We start from the raw sequence: 23,555 nt of genomic DNA on the forward strand, positions 1-23,555 counted from the left end.
GGGGGGGGGCATTTCATGAAGCATTTTGGTCGGATATTTTATTGACAAACTGTTACAAGCTACTGAAATCCTTACATCTGATTGGCTAAGAGCAAATTTGTCCGACAACTTTGTCGAACAAAATGCTTCATGAAATGCCCCCCAGATAATAACATGTATTCAAACAAGGTGAACAAATAACTTGTCAGAATCTATTATGTATATAAAAAACAACAACAAAACCCTCCCTGCCAACCTATACCCCAAATCTTTCCCCTACTGCAGCCCACTAATCCCACATATATTTCTACGTATGAACACCTACATATATATCACTAATAACATATCGCCACCATCCCCAATTCCTCTCCTTTTAAACTTAACCAATCATCTCATCTTTTAAATGTCCTCTATAAACATAATCTATCCTCCACCCCTTATGTCCAGTTACTTCCCTTCCACTCCGTCTCCCAGCTCAACCAATATCACAACATACCAGACAAACACACTCACCTACCACTCCCTTCCCCCTCCCTCCCCCCTCCCACACACACACACACACACGTGCACGCATACACCCCAAAACACCTGTACACCTCCACCTAGTATTCATACTATGCTATCTCAGGTTCCCTCCCCTAAAGGCCCTTTCACACCTTTCCAGGCAAGCCTTGTATGCAACTTGGGAAGAAAAATTTTTTGCTACCTGGAGGTCCCCACAGATGACCCACACATGACAGTACCTAGCATGTATCTCACCCGTAATTCCGCGGACTTTTGCACGCAAGTCCTATTTACCCGCAGCCAAGCTTAAGCCCTGTCACACTTTTCCGGGCTAGCTACATGGGCTCGTTGCATGTGAAGATTTCCCAGCACACAGGCCAATTTTTGCAGGCGGACAAGGATTTGGCTGAGTTTCGCATGCGTCTTACCTGCTTACGTGCATTCCGTGTGACGTGCGTGTCAGGCGCATGGGTGGCAAGTGAGAGCTGACAACTCGGTGAAGGAATCCGTCTGAAGGAATTTGATTTGGCAGAACTTCTGCAGAATGTCATTATCTAGGCAAAAATTTTTTCCTGCAAGTCAACTCGCAAGGCTTTCCCAGACATGGTGTGACAAGGCCTTGAGCGTGCTCAAAACTCGTTCTGGGTGAGTTGCGGGGGTTTGCCTGCGGAAGTACACACAGAACACCAGTAGGAGGCTCTTTTGTCGGCAGCACCTCACAGGCAACTCCCACGCAGGTACGTCGCAGCTGTAGCGCAGGTACTTTGCAGTCCCCGTATGTTGCTCATAACTGAAAACGGATCGGTTTCGAAGCTCTCACGCAGGTCACATGGAATACACACAAGTAGCAGGTAAGTAGCAGGCGTCTAGCTGGTAAGACGCAAGAACGGAACTTGCCAACATCCTTGTCCTCACACAGAATATTCTCCTGCTTGCTGGAAAATCTCTACTCGCAACAAGCCTGTGTAGCTTACGCGAAAAGGTGTGACAGGGCCTTTATCCTCATTCCTGACCTGAATATTTGGATGAGCAATTAGTCAAGTCTTTAAAACCCAGAACTCCGAGATTTTATCAAGCATAGAACTAGTCTGGCTTCCAGACAAAGGCATTTTGTGGAAGGGACTGAAACTGGCAAAGGGTGTGGAAACCAGACTAGCATAGAATGTGTGGAGAAACAGGATAAAACTAAAACAGAATACAATACACGGAACATATACAATCCGACCTCTCCTATCCAGCCTCCCTTTTTCCAGATCTCTCTAGTATCTGGATGGGATCTTGGCATATTTTCTTTCTTTCCCACATTTTTTTTTTTTTCAATCTAATAATTACCAGGGAAAAGAGGATTTCAAACTCATGCAAAATTCCTACACAAACTCACATGAATTACATATTATTCCCAATAACGTACATTCACATCTAATTTGAATCTAAATAACATGCATTCAGACATTCACTACCCCCAAATCACCGCAAGAACATAGACAAAAAACTTATGATTAAATTAGGGCATGGTACGGGTGATCGTTCTTCAGCAGCTGCACGTACCGTATTAATCGTTGAGTTTCGCATATCCTGCCAAATCTCTTATGAGCCCCTGTCACGACATGTCTAGATATTAGAGGTCGGACTATACATCAAATCATCAATCCAGGTCCATGTGTTCCAGTTTCATAAATGCAAATGCAGCTTACCTACTTTAGACGCACACACGTACATGTACACGCACACACACACATACACAAACACACACAAACACATACACACACACACACCCACTCACACGTACTCGTGTGCACACACACACACACACACACACACACACACACACACACACACACACACACACATAGTCTTGCCAGCAAGGGAGTAGAGAAAGACAGGCAAATTGCCACGATGCATGCTGAACATTCATACATGGGGAGAAATCACTCTTATTCTCCACATACACAGCAGTTAGCTATATAATGTGTGGGTTAGAAGCACAAGGCAAGTACCTGCACAATGCAGTCCTGTTGCGTTGTCTTTAAAAAATTGTGATCCATCCCGGAACAGCAAATATAGCATCATCTGTGTTCTACAAAACCAAAAAACAATCTTCTATCTGGCATACTATATAATGCAGGAAAAAGCCATAATGGACAGGATATTGAAATATTAGTTGTCATTTTTTGTCTGTCTCCCCTAATCGAGTGGTGACATCATCTCCCTGGCCTTCATTCATCTGGCCTTACTCTCCAGATGCCCATTACACATCTCAAGGTATATGGAGACCAGACATTTTCCTCTGTCGCTCCTCCGCTTTGGAACTCCTTTCCCATCATTTCTCTGTGAAATTGACAATGTGGAGCACTTCAAAGCTGTACTCCAGACTTTCTTTTTTTTATTTCCACCAGATGTTCAATGCCTAACTCTCTTGAAGGAGTCTGCATCTTTGAATGTTTGGAAGCAGATATATGGTGCCATAAGATGCTGTGAATCATCATCATCATCATCATCATCATCATCATCATCATCATCATCATCATCATCATCATCATTTTTAGGCTGTCGATGAGAGACAGTAGAAGTGATTCAGCCAAAGAGCTAATTAGTAATCAAGCGAGCACTGTCCTCTGTAATGGCCAGACCAATGGGAGAGTGGGATGGCGGTTACATCATCACTTCCATCTCATTTGCATATTTGATTGTAATGCTGTATGCTATGAATGATTTTGTAACCGAGCCATATACATCCACATCCTCTTATACGTCCCTTGTGTGCCCTTTTCAGATTCCACACTTCATCTCCTGGCACCCCAGTGACTCTGTGTTCATCGTGGGAAGCTCGTCGGGAGAAATACAGGTCAGCAGAGGCTTCTAAGCATTTACATGTTTTAGGCGCTGAGTCGTTTCATTGGTTTAAAGCTAAAACATAATTCTTAGAAGGGCTCAAAATTGATCCTGTACCATTCTAAATTTGCTTGCAATATATTGGAACGCTCTCCCAAGAAACGTATTCGGCTGATGCGATTCGCCAGGATTATGAGTTGTTTTGGAGTGTTTTGCAATCAAATAACGGAAGTCACTGTACCTGACTTCTGTTCGTGAAGCGCCCTCTCCGTCCTGTAGTGGGTATGTAGAGCGCTACTTGTATGTGATGATCACATCATGCCCTGGCAGCAGTATTGAATCGCATGCAGCCAACAAGCTGCAAAAAGGTTTAATCATGAGTTATTAGGTCATGATTAAGCGTCAAGTTCATGTTAAATTCTACAATTAAATGTGTAACTTTATGCAAGACTAGAATTTCTGTCCACAAAGATTTATATCAAGTGTTGGATGGTTAATTGTCACATGATTTAAAAGCGTCCCTGTGTTTGTAAGTCATGTGTTAGTGACTGTCAAACTATACCATTGTCAAAAATGATAGCTCATGTGGAGTAAGCATGCAGACAGTTCTTGCTTGGAATTGAGGACAATATCTGCAGTGGCATACATTGTAGATGGTTCACTCACAGAGATTGCTTTTTATGGAAAATGAACTGTATCACGCCTGGCATGAGTCCAACTTTGTGAAAGCCAACTGCGAGGCCACACTTCTGCTCAGCTGATGCGAACAGATTTCGACTTAGGTCATTGTTAGCAGGTACAAATCTTAGTGAAGCTACTCTGTGTCTTTGATTAATTGACTGATGATTAATCAGTTTATATTTCTATGCCAAACATAAATTGATTATAATGATATCTTGTATTTTAAGAGACCGGACACACCTGGCTGTGTACCAAAAATGAGAAAAAGAAAAAAGGCAGTTTCTGATTGACTGTGAAGCAACAATGATGGTAAAGAATGTACATGTATGGTATTGTGACGCCACTCTGTTGACTCGTATACATAACATGTGTATCCGATGTTGCTCTTATCAGCCCATCTTGCTTAGTCTTTGAAAGAGACGTTCTTAGGGCTTACAGCTGTAGATGTCAAGGAATTTGTTTCCCAGGGCACATGTCTCAGAATGAATGTTACGTATCCCTGACTAGTAGCTAAGCATGGCTGTGTTTGCCTGCAACACCCATTTGTTTGTATTTTTGTTCACAGATTTTTGTTGTTATTGTATTCCCCATTAATAGTGCTTGGACATGGCACTGAACTCAATGTTCTTCTACACGTTGTCAGAGCAGCTGGAGCCATGCACAGTCTTGACGCTGTCATCTCAGTTCAAGTGAGTCATCCCAGTCAAAAAGATTCGCATGCTTGAATCACCTGGACCCCATTTCATAAAACTTGTTGTCAATAACAAGTTATGATAGCTGTTATAAGCTACTGAAATCCTTGCATCTGATTGGCTGAGAGCAAATTTGTCTTAGAAATGTGGCAGTCGTCACTGATAACAAGTTTTATGAAACGGGACCCTAGTTGTTCCTTTCTAATCTCAAATACCCCAAATTACTAGTAGCTGATTTTCATTTTTTTTTGGATAATTTCATCTTCTTGAAAGCAGGTGACTATATTTTGACCAAACTTTGCAAGAATAATCATTGGGGGAAAGAGATTATGGTGAGTACAAATGGTGATGATGGGCCCCCGGGGGCCCCTGGCATAGGGCCCGAAATACTAAAAATTAGGAAGGTTTTGCCTAAAGGGCCCCTGGCATGGGGCCCCAAATACTCAATAGTAGGGTATTGCCCCAAAGGTCCTGCAGCAATCCCCAAAGTGAGTAGCTCATTGGTTCGGAGACTAAGGACCTTGTGGCAACTTGAGTCTCGCTGCTCGTGGAGTGACTGCGAAGATGCCTACACGACGTCTCCTGGAGACCTGCCTGGTTACCTGGAAGTTGCGAGAGAATCAAACATGTTCAATTTTTTTAGAGATTTTTTTCAGTGTCCATATAGTCTGGGAAGATGTTTCCGCAATATCTCCACGACCTTGCCAACTCACAGAGACTAATTTGGTCTGCGAGGTCTTAGAGATGTCTCCATGATCTTGTGGAGACCCATTGGTGACCTACCGCAGATGTCACAGCTGCAATGTCTCTGCGACTTCCAGGCAAATAAGGTGTCACCTCGTTTGGAGACATCTTGGACTTTGCCCGGGAGTCATGTGAGTAGCAGTGACTGATCAGTTGCAGCAGTCATGGTGAAGTCTCTTCCAGTGAGATAGGTCCTTTAATCTCGAGATTTTTTATGTAAATTTTAGTTTGCCTCAGGTGAAGTATCTCTATCTATAGGCAAAGTGTGCCGCTCAGGTGAGACCTTAATCTCTTGTCTTAGAAACTAATTTAACTTCCCGACAACGCTGAGAATACCTAACTTTCCTTGAGTGCTTTAGTTCTTTAAGGACTAGTGCTGCTGACTCAGTGTGCTGTATTTCTCTTTGTGGTTTTACATCATGAATTTTTTCAAGTTGACTGGTATCACTTGAAAAGATATGACATTGATACTATGTTCTTATTCGGTTAATGTGGTTCTAGATCACAAATGCAACCACTTGTGAAATTGTCTTACAAGTTCCAATTTTGCAAAGTGTTATACTTGTGCATTGTTTGGCATATACAGCACTTTCTTATTTAACTCCTTATGTGCCACGTTCGCACGCCGACTCGGTTGACGGTATGCCAAGTTCACATATTCTTCTCAAATGCACAGAACCCACCCAAACTGATCGATAAATCACCAAATGTCACATTACCTTGAAAACGTTTTTCGCAATTCCAATCCTGTCACATATATCTTGCATTCTGTGTAGTGATTGACTATCAAGCGATATTCTCTAGTGGATTTTCTCATAAATTCCAGAATAATCATGCAATGTAGATTTGTCAAACAATTTACATCAAAACAAAGCTTGGCATTTTCTCTACAACTTTGCTCGTTTTGTGTCAAGGGTAACACAAATTTATGAAAGTTACATAGATTTGAAAAAAAAAAAAAAAAAAATGTTTTCCCAAGACATGACTTCACTGCTATTTCAGAATAATGTGGCACATTGGGTTTACACCACGGCACCTAAAGAGTTACTGTGAAAGCTCTAGACCTGTTGCTCTGATGCCAGTGGAATGAAGAAATTGGTATTGTTGACACCATACATATATATTGGATAGTATGCTATTCTGCAAATTGGGACTTGTATGATGATTTACAGGTTGGAGTCATGTTCTTGTGCTACAGTGACTCCATTTACACTGGAAACGAGCTTCAGAATTTATCTATGTCTGTGGAAAGCAATTTGTCAATCAGTTGCATTCTATTTAGAGACAACTTGATGCAAAAATTATTAGTTTAATAAATACACAATACCAGCTGCTATAAGGGATCATAACCATCACTAGCTGTCAGGTGGAAGCTTGGTATTCTAGTGGATATGACGCCTGTCTGGCAGTCAAGATGTCATTGGTTTGGACCCCACCTGAGCATCTATGCTCATTACTTTTTATCGTGGCTATTACCGGTACTCAAACACTGAACAATGGGTGTTTATTTCTGTCGATGTAGGGAAATTTGTCAATCAGCTGCAATAAAAACAACTTGCTGCAAGAATTGATTATGGAATAAACTTCAGAATGTTTTCCAATATGGCTGCTACCCTGCACATGTGGAGAGCTCCCTGTATTTCACAGTGTGTGCACTTTGTTGGGAAAGCCAAATGACATATTGTATGTCATGAATCCCTCAGTTGAGAGAGAGACAGACAAGGAAAAAACACCTTACCTTGTTATCCTTTTTGTTTTTTATAGGCTTTTAATTAACAAATGGGAAGAGGAACAAAGCAAATAGAAGGAATAAGACTTCAATGTTTTTCATAAACCCGTGCAACTTACCAGACACTTGACACCTTGCTCTAATTAATTTTTTCTGTATGAGAGCCTCATATATGCCTCTTGCTGTCCTAAGACTTGACAGGAATATTACCATACCCCCGGCCACACAAAGTGTGTTTATATAGGAATAAATGTGTGGTTGGTCTGTCACTCTGATGTATAATTTTGTCTGTCAAACTACTTTTTCAGTTTTGAGCAATGACTTGAAATTTAGCATACATTACTGCAATAATAATATGTAGATGTGCAAAACACATCTTTGGTTGATGTGTATACATTGTCATGATAACAGCATTTTAATCTTTTTTTTTTTTGTTAAAGTGAACACAAGAATATTTTTGATGTTGAACTATCAGTTTTTGAGCATGTGACTTGAAATTTATTGGCACATGTGACCACTCTAGCATGTAGATATGCAAGCTTCATCTTTTATCAGTTTTGAACAGTGCATTGCTATGTTTTTGATGAAATCATAAAAAAATTTTTTGATTGAGCAGACTCCCTCAGCTTTTAAGCATTTGATGTGAAATTTTGCACATGTGACAGCTTTCATTTGCAGATGTGCAAGATATAGATTATGTTGCCACTTTAACAGCGTTAAATAAGAGCATACATAAACCTTGTGGATCGGACACCACATGTTTGTTTGTTTGTTTGTTTGTGTGTTGTTGTTTTTTATTTGTGACTTGAAATTCAGCAATGTGACTCCAATATTCATATTGACATATACAAGACAGGGTTAGTTGTTTTTTTTTGTTGTCAATATTGTATGATGTATTGCCATGGAAACATGTTTTGAAATAAAATGGTACGGTAATCATGTGGATTGAATAGCTTCTTCAGTTTTGGATTTGTAAATGTAAAATTTTTCACTTTTGACTGCTGTAAGGGTTAGATTGTGCATGACATTGTTCATCAAAGTTGGACATTGTGTCGATGTGGTAACCACATTTTTGTGAATAAATCTCATGGATTACAGCTCTCTATCAGTTGAAATTTGATGTGACCGCTAAAAGTGTGACTCTTAAAGGCGCTGTCATCTAACAAGCAGGTCAACATTTTGTTATCAATACTTAAGGACATTTCTAAGAAGGTAATACTTGTCTGTCTACTGTATATATTCTAAATGTAGAATTGATATGCGTAGCAGTTCACAATTAAGAAATGAGAATTTTCCCCCTTCACAAAAACGGGAACTCCGGCTGATTTTCAGACTTTTAATTTGGAACAAGTATAAACTGGATATACTGGGTACCAAATTTTTAGAATTTATAGCGATTGGGATAAGGAATAAGAATGTATTCAAGATTTATATCAAATCACAATGAACAAGGATGATGACATTGGTCAGCTTCATCATAAGAATGCAAGGGGGCTCAAGGAAGCAGAACAAAAGAAGGAAGCATATATACATAAAGTTTACACAGGTGGCCTTGTTATAAGGCAAGCGGTATTGCAATGGAATTACATTGCTACATTTCTGAAATATGTCAGCCTCCTACTCATGCATTCGTATGATGAAACTGCTACCTTGTTCAGTTTAAATGTGTTTTGGGTTGTCAGAATATTTGTTTCTCTGCTCAAGGACCACATTTACTTCCATGAATCTAAACATGGAGCTGTCGATTTATGTACTACATGATATGAAATTATGAAAATCGCCTAGACTTCCCCTTTAATGTTTTCTTATAACGTCATTGATAAATTGTTACATGGTTAATCTTGTAAATCTGTTTTTCTCTTATCATACACTGCAACATGTTGCTATGGAGAAGTTAGCCCTGATATGATTGTGAATGTGAATTCCAACCAGTGGAAACAAATATTCACTGGGAATGTTTGTATTTGAACTTCATTATTACCCCTCCCCCCCCCCCCCCCATAGTGAGCACTGGTTGGCAGAGGCATTAATCACATTCAGTGATATTTCTGCACATATAGATTAACCCAAAAGCGGCTCAGGATCAAAGTTTCAAATGTTTATTTTTGCCAAAATCCCTTATATTTTAGATTACCTCATTGATATGATAATATTTGATCAGGGCTAGACAAGCCATGCATGTCAATGAGAGAGAAAAGCTGTCTGTGGGCGTGCGGAGATGCGGGCTGATAATGGCTGGCACGAAGGCTTAGTGGCTGTACATCCTCAATCAAGTCCTTGGCAGGGTTTTGAGCATATCACAGTGTGATTAATACAGAAAGGGTTTATCCTGTCTGATACCAGATCAGTTCAGACATCCTTTGCCAGAAGTCGGTCGCAACAAGACTTCTCCTAGAGTAGCATGAGGGAAAAAACAAACAAACAAACAAGTAAATACCCAGCAAATCAGTAACTGTCACACATTTTTATGGGATCATGTTTGATCATGCTTGTGTTTACTCTGCTTTTACTATCATTTGCCGTTTTCTCTGCTTCAAATTAGGTGATATACAAGTAATCTATCTAAACAAAGGAAATATGTTCACCCAAAAATCGAGAAAAACAAATAGCAGAAAATAAACACCAAATATGCAAAACTGCTTATCAATTTTGTTTGATAAAGCAGTGACCTACGGTTACACAAATGTGATTAGGCAGCTATAGATAAAGCGATGTGTATTCCAGTCACTAGAGTGTATAAAGTATAAAAAGGAAATTCTGGACCACTTCAAAGTTAGCCCGAAAAGAACGAGTAAAATCTTGTAAGCACAACAGTGAAAATTTTAACAGTATTAGGTAGAAATTTGGTAAGTTATGAAATTATGAAGTTTTCATTATCATTGCAAAGCAGTGCTCAAACAGTTGATATGAATATATGCATATATATAAGTGAGCTAGTATCACCCCCAATATTACTGCTCTAATTTTATTTCTCGTTGAATAATTTCAGAATAGTGATATGGTAGATATTATCGATAAATAGATTAGGATTCGAGACTGGGGCACAATTGCATTCGAACACACACACACAAATGAAGAAAATATCAAGATTTTGTGTACATACAGTACTACACATTTACATGGCAAGTTGTGAGGAGATGACATCATCAGCTATCTCATCTGCATATTCATATAGACTTTTCAAAATGAGTTTTGTGAAAATTAGCAAATTGTCACAATTCTATAACTTCCTTGATCCTTATCCGAATTTGATCAAATTTTTATTGTTGTGCTTATAAAGTTTAACTCTTTCATATCAGACTAGCCTTTAAATATTTCACAATTTCCCTTTTAACCTAGATTTGTCCCTCATTGTCAGAAATTTGAGGGTGTTTTCATATATTACAGTTCTTCAAAACAGTAGAATTTCCAAGAAAATCATGCAGGAGACACTGTATCCAGACCAGGGTGTTTTACTGTGGCATCACAGACTGTGGTAGTCTTCTTATTCAGCAATGACGGAGTTAAAACTTTACAAATTTGTGTATTCTGATGTGTTCTACATATATTTCTGCATTCTCTCAATCCATTTTTGCATAATATATATTTGAGGATAAATATACCTTTATAAAGTCCTTTTTTTTCTTCTTCTTCTCCTCCTTCAGGCACGAATCATCCCTTCAGAGGCTTTCATGGGCAAGTCCATCATATTCATGGGATAGCCTGCCCGATGCACAAGACTTCATTCTCCTAACACTCACCAAGTGCGTATGCCGAACCAGTATGGCGTAGCAGATTGTGGCTATTCTGGGTTTTTAGGGATCTAGATTATTAGGTTGCCAGCTCGGCCTGTGAACACTTGCCAGAACCTGACTCCGAACTCAGAACACCTCTCCCGCAATGACATCGTTAACCTGCTGAGGACGGACTGATTTTGCCACAACCCGCATTTCCTGTAGACACCTGCCCGAGTATACTCAGGACTCGTCCTCAATGGATTAATCCGTTGAGGATGGTTTGATTTTGCTACAACACGCATTTTCCATGGACACCTGTCTGAGTATACTCGTGACTTGTCCTCTACGGGTTAATAGCATGCGCAGTATGAAGTGTGTACTGGCATATCACATGACGCGGTCTGCCTTTGTGGTCTGCCTGTATTCATTTCATTTGCCACCTGCACCCGCAAAGTTCCTTTCAACCTCTGTCAAAGGCCCCTGTCACTGTTTGTAGCACCGAAAATCCCGAGTTGACTCGCTTGGTAGCGCAAGCGTGGCTCCTACTTGAGTGGTTATGCCAGCCTCTGCACAAAATGTATCAGAGAGGTTTTTATGCCTCCATTGAGAGCTGTGTGAGAGAGGCTTCGATTTTCTCACAAATCTCAATAGGCAACAGTAATTCCCAAATTGCAAATCAAGAGGCTTTTGTGTTATTTTGTAAGGACATGAAATAGCGCGCAAAATTTTCATGTATCACCTGTGTGTGCCACAATGCACTACACCATGTCAAGGCGAATGATGAACAGGAGGTGGACGAGCTGTGTGGAGAGGCAGACGAGACTGAGCTTCCTCCTAATAATTTAGAGCCCTAAAATGCTGAATAACCGCAGTTTTGCCATATTATCATCAATTTACAAGCTCCCCTATTTTTCATATGTATGAAGTGGCACCGGCTTAACCCATTCCATATTGAATTCTGAAATGCCCATAGACTTACTACACAGGCCACCAGGTTCCCATGCTGAACGGCTTAGTGTTCTTGAGAAAAACATTTTCTTTGTGGCAACAATTTTCATATGAAATGCCACATTTTCAAGTAGGTGGGATACATTAAGTGAAAGCAACTAAACAGCATGGTAGAATTTCTTTAGAATGAATAAAAAAAGTATAGAAGCTATTTCAGTGATATCACAAATTCATACAATTCTGGAGTTTATTCAAAAAATAGAAGTTACAGAAGATTTGTGTGCAAGTCTATCTCCATGTCAGTCAGAGACTTGCGTAGTGATGCAATTGTGACCTCATCCAATTCACTCATAAGCAATGTATTTGAGACCAATATCACTGCTTTGGATGTTTGAAAGTTTATACCTGATACCTGCAGTGTTTCTTTGTTTATTTATTATAAAGGAATGGCAGGGATTCCGATCTTAACTTTTTTGTGAGGTAATTAGAAACCACTTCTGAAATATAACAGACCATACAATTCCAACAGAAATAAAAAATGGTATATTTGAAAAACAAAATCAGTTGTAAAGTGGCTGAAATATCAAAAAACAAAGTAAAACAAAGCGGTCCTAATGAAAGGTTGGTCCCACCTTTTATTAGAACCTCTTTGTTTTAAGATATCTCAGCCATTTCAAAAGCTAATTTTCATCAAAGAAACTTTGAATTCCTCTTGAAATTGTATGTGCTGGAGGTTTCTCATTTTCTCACAAGAAGATGGAAACCTTAAGCGTCCCATCTCAACCAAAACTATACCAATCCTGTAATGATACCATGTACAACGTGTACTTTCACCGTTCTATGATGATTTGCCCACTCATTAAAAAATGTCAACCGTTTTTCCCCTTGAGTTAGTTCTTCACTCATGGTATATCCTTCCCTCTGATTGTGATCAAGGGGCCCGCTGGTGCTGGTGCAAGTCGGTCTGGGTGTTCTCAGCAGAGGAAGTCTTGGGGCGCAACAGCTGACCAAAGAATACCTTGCCAACGATCAGATTGATGAGGTAAGTTCTTGCAATTAGGAGAATAGATGACCGAGCCAATATCCATGGTGAAGTGGACGTGGCTCAGAATTCGTTACTCCAGGAGACCCTGTCCCGACGCCTTAATGGAGATGCAAAACTTTACAATTTCATGTTTTATTTTATAATGTTTTGATAAAACTTCTATATTTCTTTTCTTTCTTTCTTTCTTTTTTTGTCTGAGTGTACCCTGCATATTAAAGTCAACCTTAAAATAGTGTGCTATTGCACTAAAGCCAAATGATAGAACCAAGGATCCTGTGCTCCACTGCATGATAGCTACACTGAGAAGTATCCAATGTGTTTATTCTTGCATATTTTAGTGCATTGAATGAAGCGAGGTCAAAGTCAAGTGATATGAAGTGATTCCCTTTTTCCAATAGAGGAGTGTCAAATATTTGTTGTTGTTTTTTCACGATGGAAGCAGTCGATATGACACACATGTATACTGTAACGTCGCTGGGGCGACAAGACCTTGTATCTGAAATTTTGGTGAAAATGACTTTTTTTGATTAATGGTCAGATAATCAGTTAAGTGATGTCCTGTTCAAATCCTAGCAGTCTTACCCCCAAAATGAAGCCACCATGGCATGTCAAAAGAAAGGCTGTCCCATTTGACACAGTGCTTTGGCTGCCATGTTTGTTTGGTTTTTTTTTTTTTTGGCTCTCCTGAACATTTGACGTTTTGTAGGTATGAGGTCTTGTTGCCCCAGCGACGATAATTAAGCTTGTGGACGAGTTTAGACTGGCCATCTTGAGAAAAGATCACATTTCAAGTCGAGAGGTCTGTGTACTCAACAGTGTGGCATTGGAAGAGTTTAAAAGAAGAAAACTTAGTCGAGACACCCCAGTTGTTTGTTGCTCCAGGCTTTCTGATGCCATCTCTGTTGTGTGTGTGTGTGTGTATTTGCGAGACATTTTTCTTGTCCGCTACTGTCCTAGCCCAGCCAAGTGAAGAGCACAAATGAAATGTGATTGACCGATTGAACAATATGTTGCTGATTTGATGTGGGTTTCTTTTCCCCCTTGTAAAAATAAGAGTGACTACCTTTTTGCACTTCGGCTTATGAAGAAGTGGTTGGAGAGCCACGTTTTGGCTCACACACATTTTTGTTTCTTGTTGCTCTGTCTACATCGGCAGGCTGTGCACTTATTGGCAGCGCTGAACTGGAACACTGCAAGTAGCACATGCTTTGGCTGCCTGTCTGCCATCATGAACCATCTACTCCGGCTGCCGCTTAATCCCGTCCGGGAAGGTAAGCAAGGAACCCGACATCCAGAACGGTTGAATCCTGTTGCTATGGCAACGTACAATCATGCAAGCTGGCCACGGTGAGCAGACCTTTAATGTGGCAGCAAGCCAGCGAGATCACATGACATGTAAAACAAAGTGCCACTGACGCTGAAGGCCTTTATCTTTCTGGTCTGACTAATGCCTTCATGACAGTTGCTGACATTGCTCTTGGAATAAGAGCTTGATGTTTATTTCATCTGATATTTAGCCAGATTAGAGAGAATTTCTGTGGTATGTAGACATAAGCTGTTAAAATAACTAAAAAGAAAACATAATGTTGCCTATAGGCTTGGGGGGAGGGGTGGTTATCTGCCTCCTCTTTATAGTGTATCACACAATGATTCTGCTACACGAGAGGACCTTGTCACGAGGCTTCCTGACTTTTTTTTAAAAGTCTCACGCAACTTTTGAGACCAAATTTGCGATGTCTGCGCCTACCGTCATGAAGCCACACCCATTTTTGTAAATGCGTGTCATCCCAAAATGGCCGAATCCTGTTGCTATGGCAACGTACAATCATGCAAGCTGGCCACGGTGAGCAGACCTTTAATGTGGCAGCAAGCCAGCGAGATCACATGACATGTAAAACAAAGTGCCACTGACGCTGAAGGCCTTTATCTTTCTGGTCTGACTAATGCCTTCATGACAGTTGCTGACATTGCTCTTGGAATAAGAGCTTGATGTTTATTTCATCTGATATTTAGCCAGATTAGAGAGAATTTCTGTGGTATGTAGACATAAGCTGTTAAAATAACTAAAAAGAAAACATGATGTTGCCTATAAAAAGAATTATCTCAACACAGTTATTTATATATTATTGAGAGTGACATTTCATGTATTACCACATTGTTTGAAAAACACCGAACCCATTTTATGTATATATATATGTAGAAAGGAGCTGATTAAAGAGATTTTCCATATGTGATCTGGGCACTCTTTTCCTAATCTTGAAGATGAGTGTTGTTAACAAATCTTTTTTTTTTTTTGGGGGGGGGGGGGGGGCAGGGGGGGGGGGGGGGGGGGGCCGGGCAGATGAGCCCTGTTTGCTTCTAGGCTTCCTGGTGCAAATCCACAAAAGTGGAAAAAGAACCGATCGCACAAGGTAGGTCAGCATGGTGCTATGATCATATAAAACTAGAGTATAAGGCACAGATTAGCTCCTTTCATCTGATTATCTCACACTTAGTATTCTAACCCTAATAAGGCTTGGGGGGAGGGGTGGTTATCTGCCTCCTCTTTATAGTGTATCACACAATGATTCTGCAACACGAGAGGACCTTGTCACGAGGCTTCCTGACTTTTTTTTTAAAGTCTCACGCAACTTTTGAGACCAAATTTGCGATGTCTGCGCCTACCGTCATGAAGCCACACCCATTTTTGTAAATGCGTGTCATCCCAAAATGGCCACAACTTTGTGATTTTGTGTACATTTCCTGTGGAAAAAATTGCTCTGTCTTGAAACTTATAAGATCTCGATTATTTTTCCTCTTACTCACTTTGACTGATTAATTTTATGCTAATTATGGTGGAAAAGTGGTCGGGTGACAATTTCCAGTGAAAAAAAAAAAAAAACAATGAAAAAAAAAAGTTAGAAAACAATGTCATACATAGCAAATTCCAAAAACAATGAAATACATACAACTTGAAATGACTTTTGGAAATTTTTATATTTAATTGTCCAATATGTTGAAATAGATATATACAAACCACCAAAGTAAACTGTCAATGTATTCAACTAGTGTTTAATAGGCTGAAATGAAATCTGGGACTTGGTTTGCATTATTAATTGAAATCAAATTAGAAAGGGATAATTTTGGTAAAAGAATACAATTTTGTAAATATGACATAGTGTTGTGTGTGCCAAATTTTCTCACGATTCTGTCACCAAAGACCAAGATCTGGGGGGTGGGAATCAGCCCCCACCCAAGATATACTGTTACATAGCCTAAAAAACCCAGCCTGATTAGGGTTAAAGGGATGGTACAGTATTGGTGGAGATGAGAATTGGGCTTTTAACTTTTTGCGAGATACCAAGAAAACACTTATGAAATAGTGCAGAGCATACCGTTTTAAGAGGAATTCAAAGTTTATTTGATGAAAATCGGGTTTGGCATGACTGAAACATCCAAAAACAGAGTAAAACAAAGTGATCGTAAAAAAGTGTGGGTCCCACACTTATTAGAATCGCTCTGTTTTGGATATCTTAGCCATTTCAAAACCAATTTTCATCAAATAAACGTTGAATTCCTCATGGATTTACATGTTCTTTCATCGGCCGATTTCATAAGAGGTTTCTCATTATCTCACCAGAGAAATGTTAGAAACCTGAAATTAGGTCTCAACCAAAACTATACGATCCCTTTAGGAGCTGATTGAGGTGAACAGGAATCTTTCAGTCAACTTGTTGAACAAACAGATGCTCCTTTTTCTGTCTCTCAAACAGTAGAAGGTAGTAAGTTATTCTCATCTCTGTGCTTACATCCCACCTCAGCTGCATTAGAAGCCAGCCTCGGGTCTTTCTATGTTCCGCTCAGGCCTCTTTCTGAAGTCATTGTCGTCGAGTACCGTGATGCCGTTAGCCGATTGGCGCGCAGGTTCTTCCAGTTACTCTTGAGGTATGAGCAATCCTAGATATTTTAGTCACTCCTAAAAGAAACAGAGAGAGACAAAAAAAAAAAAGGACAGGGTTTTTTTGTTTTTTGCCTGTTTAAAAATTTTGTTTTTAAAGGTGCCTGTTTCTAGACCCACCACTAAAAAAATGGAAACAAAGAATGCTCGTGACCATAGGCTGTGCACTGTGGCCAAAATGCAACCCCAGATCTGCACTTGATTGCGCACACTGCTATTTTGGTATTCCTTGTAGAGGATTGTGGAAGGTTTACTCAGCATTGCCAGATGGTTATCTGACTGATCTTAGTAACCAGTTATTGTGAAATTTGGTAATTTTGTGAAGCCCTTGGTGATGAAATTTAATTTGGTCATCAAATTAGTATGTGGCGATTTTTGAGGGTTTTTTTGTGTGATTATCAAAACCAACAAATATATAATCACAATAAATCACAACAAAAGTGCAGTTTCCCAAGGTTTCCCCTTACACCAAGTTGCAATTTTCTGTACGAGTGTCTGTTGTCGGACACACAAACACACAAACACACACACACACACACACACACACACACACACACACACACACACACACACACACACACACACATACTGAGTATCCATGTACACATGGTACACCTGTGTGTGTGACACCTGTTCTGCAGCTCAGCTGCAGTAAATGGCATGTGTCACCATTCTGGTATTCTGCATGGTGGTTTATCAGCATTGCCAGATGTTGATATTGCTGATCTCAATAACCAAAAGTGGTGAAATTTTGTGATTTTTTGGAACTGTTGGTGATAAAAATTTTGTGGTCACCAAATAGATATTTTTTGCTGTTTTTTTTTCATTTCAGACCAGCAAAAATAATCATAATACAATATGTAGATGAAAACAAAAATACATTATCCGAAGTTTACCCCTTAAACTGCATCGCAATTTTTTTGAGATACATAATATGTGTCTCTGTTGTCAGACTCACGCTCACAAACACACTGAGTATTCATGTCCTGATCGTACACCTGTGTGTGTGTGTGACGGCTGTGTTTTTCTGCTTTTCATTCACACTCGCACTTTGCAACTAACTAGCTGTGTGTGACATGTATAGGTCTACCTCCATCCACTGAACTAGAAGCAAGATGCTCACACACAACACACCCTAACACAGACACTCATTTACTTCTGCAAACAAAATGCACCATTGCCAGCATCAGCATTCATGTACAGTGAACAAAACAATCTTAAATGCACATGTTTCAGTAGCCATTTGACAAGATGATGGTGAGCAAATGAGGGTGCTGCGCTCAGCTGGGCATGCTCGGATATACTCTCCCCATCTTTTTAGCTCACCTGAGCGGAAGGCTCAAGTGAGCTATTGCGATTGCTCTTCGTCCGGCGTCCGGCGTCTGGCGTGGGTCGTCCGGCGTGCGTCTTCCGTCGTGTGTGAACTTTTTACATTTTCATCTTCTTCTTGAGAACCTGAACTTGGCAGGTAGCATCCTTGGCAGGATAGGATCTCAATTTGTTCAAATGGGCACCATGGTCCACCTGGGGGCCCCCAGGGGGCCCAAACCCCTTGAAATTAAGGAATCTTTAAAAATCTTCTTCTCTAGAACCAGAAGTGATAGGGCTTAGTTAATATTATATCCCTCATGTAAAGCTTCTTGCCATAGGATTGTACAGAGCACGAACATGGTGTAGTTTTACTAGCTAGCTACGAGCAGCTGGATGCGGTGCAATTGGTTACTAGCCAGCGTGATATAGTACTTTTGGGAATCCACGATTTGCACCCAATCGTGATTGTGTGATCGATATCTACATTTCTCACGTAAGAATGTCCGCAGTGCGCGTAGTAGCGATACTTTTGAGCGACAGTCCTGTGGGTTGTAGCTAGCGACAGCATTACAGAAATCTGTGGACGTGATCAATGCATTCAGCTCAATTGACAAAGTGACTGCTTCAAGTAACGGAAGAATGATCGCAGGAGGACACCATATCAGGTACGAATTAGGAATAAACTTAAACCGATTTTGAAGATGATCTGGGTAACGAAGCCGCTTTAGGCCTACTTCTAACCATGGACCTAACAGAATTCTGTTAGGTCCATGTTCTAACGTAGTCCTGGACCTCCTTGATCTTTCGGAGTTTTGCACGCTGTAGTGTACAATGTAGCTCGTGCGTGGGAATCAACAACAGCGCAGCGGTGTCGTTTGCTACGCGCTGCACGCACTGCTGCTGCACTGCTACGGCCTATCGTTAGATTTTTCGTTCACGAAACCTACACACTTTTCCAAAAGGGAACCGTCATTACTCTAGTAAAATGCTCGAGAGGGATATAAAACAAATATCGACTGCTTTCTTTCGGGCCATGGTAAAACTATTTGCACCGAGGTGATGTCTCAACAGTGCGATGTCCCGAGACGAAGTCGAGGGACATGGCACTGTTGAGACATCACCGAGGTCAAATAGTTTTACCATCTCCCTCTGCAGCAGTCAATATTTGTATACTATGAGTTAGTACAACAAGGCAGATTATGACGCAATGCGGGATACCCTTGGTGCCGTTGACTGGGAGGCGGAACTCGGTTCAGGATCTGTGGATGATTCCTGGCTGTTTTTTAAAGAAAAGGTAAATTCTGTACTAGATAGATACACACCAAAGAAGGATCTTAAGAAAGCCAAGAAGAAGAAATCATGGATGGATGCTAGCACTCTCAATCTAGTAAGGGAAAAACATAGACAATTTAGAAAGCTGCAAGATATGTTGAGAGTGCAGACTAACTCACAGTACAATAGTCATGATATCAATATGCAAAGACTGAGCTACACTCGTGCACGGAATCAAGCCAGATGGGCGTGTAGAAAAGCAGTTCGTAACTTTGAAAGTCGTATAGCATCTGGATCAAAACAGTGCCCTAAAGCTTTTTGGTCGTATGGGAAATCGAAGACTACTGTTCGTGAGTCTGTTGCCAATCTTAAGAAAAGTGATGGGAGCATCACCTCTTCAAGCAAAGAGAAAGCAGAGGTATTGCAAGGTGTATTCACATCAGTATTTACACAAGAGGATCTGGAGGATATGCTGGACCCACCGGTAGTTGAGTTTGACCATCCACTCTCAGATTTTGCCATATCGACTAAGGATGTGTTTGACCTGCTCCACAATCTCCAGCCGAGTAAATCCCTGGGACCTGATAATCTTCACCCTCGCATACTCAAAGAATTAGCAGATGTCATATCTGAACCTCTTGCCATCCTTTTTAAGGAGAGTCTTGAAACAGGTAATTTACCAAAGGATTGGAAGAGTGCTAACGTGACTCCGATTTTCAAGAGGGGTAGTAAGGCAGATGGAAAAAAACTATAGGCCAGTAAGCTTAACCAGTGTGGTGTGTAAGTTGTTTGAAAGCCTGCTGAGAAAGCAAGTTGTTAATCATCTCCAAAGGAATGATCTTCTTTCTGATCATCAGCATGGTTTCATTGCTGGGCGGTCATGCATGACAAACTTGTTGGAAGTGTTGGATGAATGGACACAAGTACTAGAAGAGGGTGGTACTGTTGATGTTGTGTATATGGATCTAATGAAAGCTTTTGATACCGTTCCCCACCAGCGCTTGCTCTATAAATTGGAGGCATATGGCATTCAGGGCAAAGTCCTTGCTTGGATTAGATCTTTTTTACTTGGCAGACGCCAAAGGGTCGTGGTCAGTGGTCAGAAATCAGGTTGGTCAGCTGTCTCAAGTGGAGTACCACAAGGGAGTGTACTTGGCCCGATTCTGTTTGTAGTGTACATAAATGACCTCCCAACATGTGTTCGGTCTAGCTCAAAACTCTTTGCAGATGACACAAAGTTGTATGTGCGCTCAGATAAGCCAGGAGCTACTGAGCAGCTGCAAGAGGACTTAGAGACACTTGAGTCATGGGCAGATAGATGGCAGCTTCGTTTCCACCCTGACAAATGTGTTGTAATGAAAATTGGTCGGTCATGTTCAGACTCCCAATATGTCATGAAGAAAGGGTCTGACACAATTGTCTTGGCTCAAACAAAAGCTGAGAAGGATTTGGGTGTTTTAGTGGACTCACAATTGACATTCAAGGACCATATTTCCCAAGCTGTTGCAAAGTCAAATAAGCTGTTAGGAATTATTAGGAGATCCTTTGTATATTTGGATGAGGATACTGTTAGGCTCTTGTTTAAAGGCATTGTGAGACCCATCTTGGAATATGGTCAAGCTGTGTGGTCACCTTTCAAGCTAGGTGAACAAAGAAGACTTGAAAGCGTTCAGAGAAGGGCGACTAAAATGATTCCGGGGATTAGGCATTTGTCCTACTCTGAACGTCTACGTCACCTTTCACTGCCATCTCTCAGTTACAGGCGAAAAAGAGGGGACATGATTGATGTGTACAAATATCTACATGGACACTATCACACAAAGTTTGACATGTTCTCTCATAATAGTAATGGACGAACACGTGGTCATTCCATGAAACTGGGAAAACGGTTTGCAAGGTTAGATGTCAGAAAGTATTTCTTTGCTAACAGAGTTGTTGGTATGTGGAACTCTCTCCCAGAAGAAGTGGTCTCTGCTTGTTCCATAAATGCCTTTAAGAATAGGCTAGACAAGCACTGGAAAGGTGTTGTGTTTGATTATGACTGATTATAGTCATTACATGTATGTGTATTGGTACATAATACATGCTCTTGGTCTCCAGTAGCTGTCAACTCCTGCCATAGGCCATTTTTGGTAATAACACAAATACGCAATAGAAGTTGAGCTGTTAATTGTATTAGAATGGGTAACAGCGCTGGACAATTGCTTGATTGGAAAGAGAGCATCAAGAGATAACTCTACCTGATCGATGAACAGGCTCTGTCCTACACCATCGTTCCGGAAAAGTAAAGTAAAGTAAGTAAAGTAAGTACATTGATGACTGTAGTTTCAAGTTTGTTCATGGGGGAATCAGGGGTGCCCCCCTTGGGACCCAGGGGAGGGGGGGTGGGGAGGGGTCCTAATGGGACCTAAATTGAACATTTTCATCTTCACTTTGAGATCCCCATGTCTGATTTTCACCAAACTTGGTAGCTAGCATCCTGAGGGAGATAGGATCTCAATTTATTCAAATTGGCACCATGGTCCACCTGGGGGCCCCCAGGGGGGCCCAAACCCCTAAAATTAAGGAATCTTTAAAAATCTTCTCTAGAACCAGAAGTGATAAGGCTAAGATAATACTATGAGTTAGTACATTGATGACTGTAGTTTCAAGTTTGTTCATGGAATTTGTGGAATCAGGGGTGCCCCCCCCCCCCCTCCCCTTAGGTCCCAGGAGAGGGGATGGGGGTGGGTCCTAATGGGGGCTGAATTATGCATGTTCATCTTCTGTTTGAAAACCTCATAATGAATTTTGACCAAACTTAGCAGGTAGCATCCCTAGGGGGATAGAATCTCAGTTCCTTCAAATGGGCACCATGTCCCTCTTGGGGGCCCCTAGGGGGCCCACCCCCTCCCACAGTAAGGAATATTTAAATCTTCTGCTCTAGAACCAGAAATGATTAAGCAAAGTTAATACCATGAGTTTGTACATTGATGACTTTAGAGAATGCATGGAAGGTGAAGTTGCGATACTCAGGAGAGCGCGTGACCCCTGGGTCTCTTGTTTTACTTCCGTTCCTACTACTGTGTCTACCAATTGTGCCCTCTATATAGTTCTATGCAACATTACCAATTATCATCTGTAGAGGACATTTTGGCGGCGCATTAAAAATGCATACTGTTCGCTAAATTTTAGCATTCAATATGAGAGCACATTGAATGAAACGCATAGGCGAAGGTATTTATTCCCCATAGGCTACCGTTGTTACTGGCCGTTCAATGATACACAGTATTTTGTCTCATCTGTTGTGCAAGCACTTGCTGAGTGCGCAAACGATGCTACTAGTACGCAAAATTTTGTTACAATTCACAAGCGCGCATACATCTTGCTAGTCGCATGCCTTATACGCAGCTTTTGATAGGGGCTTCCCTTTTCAGTGCTGGGATGGGACTGCTAAGTCAGTTTCAAAGATGGGTAGAAGTAGGTCTATGGTATTTTTGTGCAGTATATGCTTTCTCTTCATGATTGTAGATGATAATGATTGTATCCGATGGCATTAATTCATGGAATACCAGGGAATACTGCACTTGTTAGGGCCAATATTGCACTCATCTTCGATTTGTGTAATATTGGCCCTAACTCATGCAATATTCCCTGGTATCCCATTCATAGCCATCCAATATAATATAATTGACCATAGCACCAGGGAGGTAGCTTCCCACCTCCCTGATAGCACTTAACATCTCAACCATTCAATAATGAATGACTGAACATTTTTCTATGTGTTGAAGTACACATTCAAATTGAATGACTGAACATACTGTACTTTTACTTTTTTTTCTTGTATAAACAGTCTTTCCTTGTTTATACTGCCTTTTCCCCTTATCCCCGATATGTTGAGCCAAGAAGTTAATTCTGTGGACTTATTAATAATAACCACGTATTTTGCTGCAGGGCACCCTGATAGTGCCACCAGGGGTACCAGTTTCATTAGAAGAATCATTCTTTATGACCTTGAAATTGATCAACAAAGAAATATTGTAAAAGGACACAGAAATACACAGTTCTATTCTTTAATTGTTTGCATGCATGAAATATTTTGACTGTATATGTAACAAATATGACAATGGATTTTATGTTTTAAGATTTCTTCTCTGGTTTGTTGTTCAAAGAAAGTATCATCAAC

General features: G+C 40.6%; 1 protein-coding gene across 1 annotated transcript in view; it reads left to right on the forward strand.

Moving 5' to 3' along the window:
• LOC139708357 (WD repeat-containing and planar cell polarity effector protein fritz homolog) overlaps window positions 1–23,555 on the forward strand; it is a 76,999-nt gene that overhangs the window by 17,968 nt on the left and 35,476 nt on the right. The window contains 6 exon segments of the mRNA XM_071620318.1: window positions 3,257–3,328; window positions 4,594–4,685; window positions 10,806–10,904; window positions 12,762–12,867; window positions 14,027–14,141; window positions 16,671–16,794. Coding sequence (XP_071476419.1) covers window positions 3,257–3,328; window positions 4,594–4,685; window positions 10,806–10,904; window positions 12,762–12,867; window positions 14,027–14,141; window positions 16,671–16,794 — 608 coding nt within the window.

Source organism: Diadema antillarum, unplaced genomic scaffold (assembly GCF_040938485.1).
Source record: "Diadema antillarum isolate AM-2024a unplaced genomic scaffold, OU_Dant_1.0 scf00000036, whole genome shotgun sequence".
NCBI classification, from domain to species: Eukaryota; Metazoa; Echinodermata; class Echinoidea; order Diadematoida; family Diadematidae; genus Diadema; species Diadema antillarum.